Consider the following 9,935-nt stretch of genomic DNA (forward strand, 5'->3'; position numbering starts at 1 on the left):
CGCTGACCCCATCTCCACCCGTTCCTCCCGTTCCCCCCCAGCACTCGGCTGTAAGAGAAACGGGTTTTGCCCTTTTCCTGCTCACTGCTCCTTTGACTTCACGGCACAACATGGCTGAAGTGCTGCTGCTGCGAGCCGAGAGCGAAAACACCTCCGGCTAAAGAGCAGCACAACAAACTCACTCTTACATAACAGTTCTGCTCCTGAATAACAAACTGGATTGGACAAGCCAGCTGAGAGGAGGACGAGGTTTCTGCAACAAATACTTTTATTTACTGTGTCTCACTAGATCCCTGCCGCTGAGCTCCAGTGATTTATCTCACATTCAATCATTGCTGCTGAATTGCAGTTTGATAAATATGGAAAGCTCAGAAAGGTAACCCGCAATGTTAGAGATGTATATTTTTCCATATTTTTTAAAAAGAATACACAAAAAACGTTTAATGCGTGAAATTAAATTTCTACTTGGATACAGAGACTGTAGCGTCAAACCAGATGATGTCACAAGGCTCTAGATTGCCACAATAGGGTATGTTATGATAAATATTTGCTCTTTTTTTAAGTAGCTCCATTAGCTCAGTGGTAAATGTTATCTTGATCCAGCTACGCAGCATTAGAGCACATTTGATTGAACACTTTCCACTTTCAGGCTCCCTTTTACACACAAACGCATTTGCAAATTCCCTCACCACTCCTTAAAAGACTGTCGGTTTGGTGTGAAACTATCCAGGGCTCTGCTTAATACTTTTTTTTTTTTTTTTTAAACTTCATATTTGACATTACCCATTTGTAAGTTATTCAGGTGATAAACTGACCAATCAGATGCCTCAGTATAGTTATGTGGAGCCTGCTGTCCCCAGCGTTCAAAACGTTTGACAGATTTCGTGTGGCCCGTTTTCATGTGGTTGAGGTCTGGCCTTCCAACAAGCTCCACTCCTGATTGGTAAAAGTGGTTGCCATAGAAACAGCGACTGAGACCAATCGCTGCTCACTTACACCATGTGGCTCCAATATCGCGGCGTCCGCATCCTAAAAAAACGGCGACTGAATGGACTTAATTTGTTTGGAGCTGGAAGTTAACCTTTTTTAAGGCCATGTCACGCCGCCACTACTTACATATTGTTAATTTTCCACGCATGATATTTCGGTCTTTTGTGATTTCTCCGTGATACAGAAGTGTTTCTTGCAATCGTCTTTTGTCCATGTGTGCGGATGTCCATCAAGGGTGTCGGCTGACATTTTGAGCCATTCAGGATTCCTGGTTGGCTGAGAATTACGCAGTTTATGTATATTGTAACTAGTTTATAAGCAATTATTACGTAAATCTTTTAGCAAGACGCATGCACAAATTTGTGGGTTTCCACGACTGTTCCACGTTTGTCTAAGGGGCATTTCACCAATGTTTAACTTTTAGATTGCGTATGTGGCGCACATATCGCTTTAAAAAATGTAACTGACGCACAAATCACTCACGGATTGCATACAAACAGCGCAATAATATGTTCTACGTTGACTTACGTGTCCTTTGCGAAGTTTGTTCGTACTTCTTCCGTGGTTTTAACGTGGTCATTCATGATACATCTGTGAAAATTTCACGTAAACAAACAAAATTTTTGTCATGTTCCACGTATATTCACGTACGTTCATTGTCATCCGTGCAATATTCACAAAATGTTTGTAAAGGATGTGTGACACGGCCTTTAGTGTTCGCTATGACCTGACGCCTGCACCGCGCCCATAGAAAAAATGTGCATGAACATTGTCGCTCTGCGAATTCACAGTCATCTATGATCTAAAAACCTCGTGTCATGTTGCCCATATTTTACTCGCCGTCAGCCCGTACCCACACATGGAGACAGTTGGGCATAAAGTGCTGCATATCGGTGCAAAGCTGATAGGAAAAGCTGCTTTTCTCTGTTCGTGTTGATCGCATAAATAATCAGAGTTATAGTATGTTAAAGAACGTGTGTTATTTAGGTGTCTCAGCATCTCTGCTGTTCAAGGGTTAAATCTGGGAGGAGGCAGCCTCATTCTGACACTGACTAATGGAAATAAAGCCCAAAGTGAGAGAACATGGACATATGCATAGAACTAGTGAGTAATTTTCCAGAACAGCAGGCTTGAGCCTAAATAATTTAATCATTATTTGGAAAACGCCATTTGCATTTACTGGAGCTGTTCAGTGGAAATAATTACATTTGTTTGATCATTTAGAATCATTTAGGTGTAAAATTAAAAAAATCAAGATAAGAGGCCAATCTGTTTTTTGTTTTTCACTTTTTATCCCTTTACTTTTTGCTAAGGGATAGGAAGCAAGAGACATTTCATTTTTGGTTTTACCTCAGACGGTGGATGTTTTCTTAATTTACAATTAAATCCTCTTTTTTTTTTTTACATAAATGCACTTAAATTTAACAGTAAATTAATTTTCATTTCCTATTTTGAGTTACTGGATAATGCAATTTAATGTATTTTTATTTGTTATTTTTAAGTTATAAATGTTTACAATGGGTTGTTTAAGGTATGATACAGACCAGGAAACACTTTTTGATATCATTGTACCTGTGACAATGACAAAGTTCTATCCTATTCTATTCTTACATAAATTGAGTTAACATAAAGTGGTGAACCTCCAGAAAGAAGCATTAAAGGTTCTGTACAGAACAGAAAAGATGTACAGAACTACAGTGAAGTAGTTCTGTACATCTGGAGGGACTCCCTCTGACAACCATCCGTTTTCCCTCCTCTGACAGGTTTCTGGGTTGACGGCTGCTTCCCAGAATCCCCTGAGCTCTTTGAGAACCTCAGCAGTCACTCTGGCACCGTGAAGCAGCTCTGGCAGAGCTCTGCAAATATCACTGGGATGCGCAGGCGTCTGCCAGACTGTAAATACCCACATTTTCTACCATAAATAAACCTCCTTTAGTATCAATTTTGCATACGCCAGCTCTTGATGTGGATAATTTCTGTTTTGCGTAAATTAATTCACATTATTTTACTAAAGTGAAGCATAAAGTCTTTCTGCTGGAACCCCCGTGATTCCATTTTTGTCCAAAAGTCTCTCTCTGACTGATGAATCACAAACTAACTTAAACTGAGTCCTCTTTTGTGACCTCTTGGATTCGTTCTCCGGGTCATTGTGATCCATCAATCAATCCTGAAAGGAGGTTCCAGGTCTTGGTTTTCATTAAGCTTCACTTTGTTTAACAGCGTCTATTAAAGTGGTTACATTATAACTATCATTTATCAAAGATATATTAAGGTGCTCGTTACTTTTTTTTTTGTTTGACAGATTGAGAGGCAGGAATAATCTTTTGTCATATTTGCATATTTTCAGCTTTTTGTTATTCTAATACAATTTTTTGATGATCATATTCATTTAAGTTTGAAAAATTAGTGCAAACACAGCGATGAAGCTTTTCACAAAAAATTAACACAAAACACCACAGCAGGGATGGATTTCAACAGCCTTTTCTAAAGCTACGTTCACACCGGCATCGGAAATGTGCGTCTAAGCAACCCCTTTCAGTAAAATTCTGTGGAAACCCTCCGGGCACAAAGCGCAACTATTACATCTTTGTCCTCCATTTTTCAAACGGTTTGCACTTCGATGTTTTCAAAAAGACACTATTCATACTTCACCACGAAAGCCAGGTCAAAGTTCAACTGGTTTAACTTTCGACAGTTCAATGGTGGCGCGTTTTGAGCTAAAAAAACGAACACATGTGCCGAAAGGTGCATGTATGTGCATATATATATATGTGCATACATATATATATATACATATATATATATATATATATATATATATATATATATATATATATATATATATACTTTTCATTGAAAGCAGTACCCCAGTGTTAAAGTAGCATCAGAGTCTGCATCCACAAAGTTGAAAGTCTAACAGGCACCGAATTTTGATGAAGGTACAATGATCCAGCCTTGTCTGATTCAAACCCTTTTAGTTGAAACAGAGAAGAAGTAGTGAACACTTTTGAGAACTGTGGCGTGAACGCTCGGATAGAAGGTAGAAATTACAGCCTATACGCTCTCCTGTTCTGCAGACCACTGCACAATTTCTGCTCGGACTCTTCAACGCTGAAGCCCCGTCATCACTGAGCATCAACTCACCAAGTCTTTAGATGTCCCGAGTCTTTTCAGCCCATCCAGGGGCAGGAGGTCAGCCGAGTCCTTGTGCGTGAACTGGGTCGCCTGTTTGAGACGCCTCTGCTGGTGCAGGATGGCTTTGTCTCGGATGGCCAGCTCACCTTTCTTGGCCTCGCTCATGGTTCTGGGTCGTACGGTTCTGTCCTCTCGGCGGTGTGAGGTTCCTGACAGCAGAGTCAACCGGCAGCTCCTGTGTCAGATGCTTCTCTCTGGGTCTCCACGGCTATCGACCTGCCTCGGGTGCTCCTCTCACGGAGACGTGCATCTTCCTCTCTGAAATCAGCGTTTGACGGAGGCTGTTCTCTCCCCTCCCCTCAGTGCCGCCTGTCCTTGGATCTCTCCGTCTCTCTATCACTTCTGTGCTTTTTTTCTTTCTTCTCCCTCCCCTCTGAGCCCGCCTCTTACTGTCACACGCTCGACAAACACATGCTCCCCTCGCTGGACGGAGGAAGACCACGGTTCCTCATGAAGATGCGAACAGCCTCTGATGTTTCCGTCAGTTTCTGAAGCCTGACACCTCAGTGCTGTGGCGGTGTGGCGGAGATCACCGCCATCTGACCTCACACGGAGGATCAATCTGCACTAATGATGGCAAACATAGATTTTTTCTGTGGCTGTCACTGTGAAGTTCAGCTTCCTTCATGCATGCATCTATACCACACCGAGCTATAAATATCTCATCCTTGTTGACCTCCACGTTACGACATGCTTTGGTGGGAGGAAGGATGCCGTCTGCAGGGTGGGAGGCTTTCTGATCCGCAGGAAAATGTCAGATCTAAATAAGAACACATCCATTTGAAGACTGGTTTTAGAAATATATTCATCTACAGAGGAAGTCCTTGCAAAGGTTAAGAGCCTACAGAGATGAGAGCCATTGAAAGGTGTGTGCTGCCCCCTAGTGGTTGCCTCATCTAAGCTTTTTCATGTTTCAGCATGAAGGCTGTTCCAGAAATTCCCATTTGATCATGGAGAAATAAATGAAATGAAATCAACAAATACGTTTTAGGAAATATTTATGTTAATCTCTAATATTTACTTCTAAATTTGGAAAAACATCTCTCCCTGTTTTTACACATATTTTACTACTTATTAGGTAAAAAGATTTTTGAAAACTTCCGTGATTCGCATCATTCAGCTTATTGATCATCGTTTTTATTTTGTTTAATGTTTCAAAGCTTTCCGAAAGAATTTGACAAACATAAAACAAAACACTGAAAATATGAACATTTTTTGTAAAAGGAAGTTTTCATTACTTGATTTAAGTCAACAAGGCTTCAACAAAGTTAACAAAAAAAATTTCCGTTTCAATGACACTAACTCACATTTTATATAATTAATAAATGGTGCTGTTTATTTATGCAAGGACAGGTTTACTCGGATCACAGAATCATAGATTATCAGATTACATTTTTTCCTTTTTTCATTTAAGACTTTAGAATCAGTTAATGAAACCACTCAGGAACTTGACATACAAAGAAATCTTTATTTTGTCATAGTTTCCAAAGACTTAACTCTTTTTCCTGGAAACAAAAACCCAAAACAAGTACATCATTTAAAAAAAAGTTTAAAAAAAAGAAAAGAAAAGAAAAACAGAACAGATTTAGTCAATTGTAATAATTCTTTTTTTGAGTTGTTTAGAGTGAGGCAGCAGAAGGCACGTGCATCTTTCAGTTCATGGAAGAGTGCCGTCTAGTGTTTCTGAAACCGTGCAGCGAGCACACAGTGCCCCGTTTGGCGGCATCAAACCAAGGCCACGGCTGTCCGCTGTGTGCACGACCACAAATGCAGCCACTCAAAGGTTTGAGGTGAAATCTGGACCGACGCACTCGTCTGTGTCTGTAGTGTAAACATCAGGAAAATGCTGAGAGAGACCACATTTAAAACTCTGCATGAAGAAATATGAAGCTTGTTCCTGCAAAGATGGAACTGCATGATGGGAAACGGTTTTCAGAGGGTGCATTTATATTCTTATAACTGTGTTAACAGATCAGAGGCACTTCTTTTTTTTTTTGGCTCCGATAGTTTTGAGGCACATAGGTTGACTTGGTCTCCTCCAATCCTGTGTTAGAGCTCAGGTCTCCGCCCCCCCCCCCCCCTCCAACAGTCATAGCACATTGGGGAGGTAAAGCGAGCACAGCAGCGTGTTCTGCCCGAGAGCAGGAAAGCGCCTGAAGGCCTCCCAGGCGTCTGAGAAAATGTTGTACTTGAGGAAGACGCGGTGCTCCAAACTGGTGAGCGGGCTCACATCCCGGCTCATCATGTAGATGCCGTCGTTGTGCAGCGCGCAGGTCAGGTTCAGACCCGACTTGGACGTGTTCTCCTTGAGCTGGAGCCACTCCCCGGTGGTCACGTTGTAGGAATGCACCGTCAGGACGTCCTCGGTCTGGCTCGGGCGGCGCCGGCACCAACCCGTCTGCAGCTCGTGGGTGTAACCGCCCACAAGGTAGATGGTGTCCTCCACCGACAGCATCTGCTGCTTGCGAATGTGGACCGAACAGGACCGGAACACGGCCCAGGAGTCGGAGGTGGGGCAGTAACGGAGAACGCTGGTGTTTCTGTCTGTCAGATCCAAACGGAGAGCATAACTAAAAAAAAACATCCACAGGTTTCATTTCTGACACTTTCGTCTGAAGCTTCGACATTTCAAACGGTTTATTAAAAAATTTGAGACACTTTTTATTCTCTGACTTTTAATCATCCTCATTTTTAAACCTAAAGATGCTCTTTTAAACTAAAATTGGCAGGAGTTTTAATTTAAAAAGAACTTCATCCCTTATTTGTAAAACTCATCAAATCTAATAGTTGTGCCTCTGTGATGACTGTTGTAGCCACAAAAGTATTTAACTTTCCTGTTTGGTACGCCAGGGGGTGGGGGGGTCACTTAATCCAATTCTCATTTACATTCCATTAACAGGAAGCAAACCACATTTTGGGGATAATTCTGATTTCTTTTTTAAATTATTTTCAAATGTGTTTTTGTGTTTAAAAAAAAACAGCAACTGATAGTTTTTTTGTTCTTAAGAAATTAAATCCTTCAGAAACTACTGATAAGATTTGTGTTCAGCATTATAAAATAATCTTTATAATACTAAAAAGTCTGCTTTGGATGCAGATTAGGATACTTTTTTCTGGACGTCTTCATCCTGTCTCACTCCTGTTATCCAATTTTTTTTGTTTGACACAACTGTTTAGCCATCACCATCTTCCCTTCCGGTTTCATAATCCTGACCTCTATTTCAGCAACACAACAAACGGTTTTCTGTTTTTTTTTCTTTTCGAACCCACCCCTTGCCGTGTATCCTCCGATGACGTAGATGAAACCCTGGCACTCGCAGGCAGAAAACTCAGTCAGAGGGTCTGGCATGGAGGACACACACGTCCACCAGTCCTGCTCTGGACAGTAACACTCCACCGTGCCCAGACACTGGCCTCCAACAGCAAAGAGTTTCCCTTGAACGGCCAGCAGCTTGAAGTTGGACCTGGAGGAGAGGACAGAGGGTGAAACGCCTCGGATTTGACCTTTGTGAATCCATGGGGGGGAAAAGTCGTACCTTTTCTGGTTGAGCGGAGCCACGTGGTTCCATTCATTCCTGCAGGGGTTGTAGCAGTGAACAGCAGAGATCTCCTGACTGGTCATCCTGTATCCTCCACCGATGAACAGGTAGTTATCCAGGACGGTGGAGCCGTACCCTCTCACGTTGACCATATCTGGCGGGAGTTGGTTGGACAGGGGCTTCCAGCGTTGCTCCACCTCTCCGTACCGCAGCATGGACCAGGGCTGGTCCTGGTCGGGCACGTCCAGGGACAGGCAGGTGAAGTCTCCGATGGCCACCAGGGTGGCGCTGCCCTTCATGCGCATCTCCCTGACCTGGTCCCTGACCGCAGAGGGCAGGCGGCTGAACTCCGGCCGCCTCAGAATGGGGTGGTAATAGCAGCTCATGTACTTGAGGCAGGAGCTGCGCAGATCATGGGTCCCGTAGATCCCAGAGAGGTTGTACAGCTCCACGCAGTTGTCCAGCCGGATCTCTGAGGTCAGGAGCTTCAGGATTGAGGTGACCTGTAGGAAGGAGGCAGTCTCGATCAGATCCTCCAGAGTCTCGTTCACCACCTGGACTTTGGAGGTGTTGATGAACTCCAGGACCAGCTCCAGGCCGGGGATGCTGAGCCCCTGCAGCTCCACAGAGTCCTCCGTGGACTCCTTCATCCCGGAACTGTACAGAGCTCGGAAGTAGTCGCTTTTCTCGATCAGCTTCTTCTTGTCCACCTCGTAGATCTTGTCATCCACGACGATGGCGATGACCTGCTCGGATGACATGATGATGAGCTTTTTTTGTTTTGTTTTTTTTAATCTTTTAAATGTTGTCGTTCTTTGAGTCTGCTCCCCGATCGGTTTACATTTCACCGCGGACAGAGCTCTTCGGCCGGTCTATATATGGTCACGTTCAGCCCAGAGATCTCCATGAAGCAGCTGGATTCAGCGAAGCTAACCGGCTAGCACAAAAGTTCACCCAAACAGCTATTTCCACCGGTTAACACGCCTCCACGCAGCGGCAAAAAAATGTCCCCACTTCCCGAAAAATGTACGCTGCATATTTAAAATAACTTTTATTTATTCGGTCATTTTTCTAACCGGTGTGCGAATCAAAACAGACTGTTTTGACAGTTTCTTCGTTGTGGGTACATCAAGCTGATTTCCGCACGCTGCTGTCACCTAGCGGAAAATATACGAACTGCACCCCCACACACACAAACACACTCCATTGAAAATGGTGTTTAAACTTATTGACAAATTTCAAACTGTAATAATAATAATAATAATAATAAACGCGAACAAACTCTGAGCAGCAGAAAACATAAAACGATGATTTATACTATAATATGTACTACAAGTGTGCTACGTACTTCACATGTTTACCTAGTGTAAAGTATACTTATATTCATTAATGCTTGATAAAAGATGAAGTGTACTACTTTTTGCTAAGGGATAGGAAGCAAGAGACATTTCATTTTTGGTTTTATGTTATATAAGTAATGGTGCTTAGAAATTCCAAATGCATTTCTGGCAATAAGAAATATTTCTAAAGCTAATTCAATAAAAAGACTATTTAACTGATAAAGATCTTACTTTATTAGTTTCAAAACACTAACTAGAGGATTTTTCAAAATAAGATATTTATTGTTTTTAACATGTAAAATACCTGTAAAAACAGGGGGAAAGTTGCTAATTTTGTCATTAGAGTTCAGGTTTATACTTTCAAGTTGTCTCATTTCTACATTATCCACCAGATGACAACATTTTGACAACTTTCTTTAGGAAAAACCCAGAAGTGGATTTTCTTCCACAATAATATTCTGTCAGATGGAATTTACCCCTACAAACTGAGCAAATTTAATATATGTAGTGCCAATGTAGGATCCAAACCTTGAAAACTGTAAGGTGTAGTTAATTTTATACCACACAACATCTATGCTTTTTTAACGTAGTTCTAGTTTTAGTGAAGACTGAGCTTTGAACTGAAGGGATGCAGAATATTTAAAGTCAGGTTCCCAAAATTCTGAGTATGTCAACATATGGTATAAAAAAGTAACATTGATCAACTACAACATTTTATTACTGTTTTTTGCACTGATCCGTCTAAAATATATATTCAAAGTTTGTTTTTTCAATGTGATTTGGTAAAAATTAAAACAACGTTTTCAAGAGCTGATTTAATCTTACACTATACATTTAAAATGTCATGAAAATCAAACTTGGTGAATGGTTA

The 9,935-nt window shown here is 41.7% G+C and overlaps 2 protein-coding genes across 6 annotated transcripts in view; both read right to left on the reverse strand.

Annotated features, from left to right (window-relative positions):
- Window positions 1–4,773, reverse strand: part of nrip2 (nuclear receptor interacting protein 2) — a 31,461-nt gene extending 26,688 nt beyond the window's left edge. The window contains exon 1 of one of the 2 annotated variants that reach the window (XM_023952345.1): window positions 4,135–4,759. In XM_023952345.1, the coding sequence (XP_023808113.1) occupies window positions 4,135–4,290 (156 nt within the window). In that variant the 5' untranslated portion in view covers window positions 4,291–4,759. Of the gene's footprint in view, window positions 1–4,134 lie in introns of both variants that reach the window. The other variant, XM_023952346.1, reaches the window with a different exon arrangement.
- Window positions 4,774–5,633: 860 nt separating this feature from the next.
- klhl42 (kelch like family member 42) lies at window positions 5,634–8,965 on the reverse strand. Of its 4 annotated transcripts, none has more exons than XM_023952442.1 (3): window positions 8,312–8,965; window positions 7,456–8,227; window positions 5,634–6,729 (listed from the first exon to the last, which is right to left on the reverse strand). In XM_023952442.1, the coding sequence occupies exons 1-3, from the start codon at window positions 8,483–8,485 to the stop codon at window positions 6,275–6,277; spliced, it is 1,401 nt and encodes a 466-aa protein (XP_023808210.1). In that variant the 5' UTR covers window positions 8,486–8,965; the 3' UTR covers window positions 5,634–6,274. The 4 variants fall into 4 exon arrangements, with proteins under 4 accessions (XP_023808210.1, XP_011489583.1, XP_023808209.1 ...); XM_011491281.3 differs by having other exon boundaries at window positions 7,456–8,470; window positions 8,566–8,963; XM_023952441.1 differs by having other exon boundaries at window positions 7,456–7,649; window positions 7,722–8,960.
- Window positions 8,966–9,935: the final 970 nt, after the last annotated feature.

Source organism: Oryzias latipes, chromosome 23 (genome assembly GCF_002234675.1).
Source record: "Oryzias latipes chromosome 23, ASM223467v1".
In the NCBI taxonomy this organism is placed as follows: Eukaryota; Metazoa; Chordata; class Actinopteri; order Beloniformes; family Adrianichthyidae; genus Oryzias; species Oryzias latipes.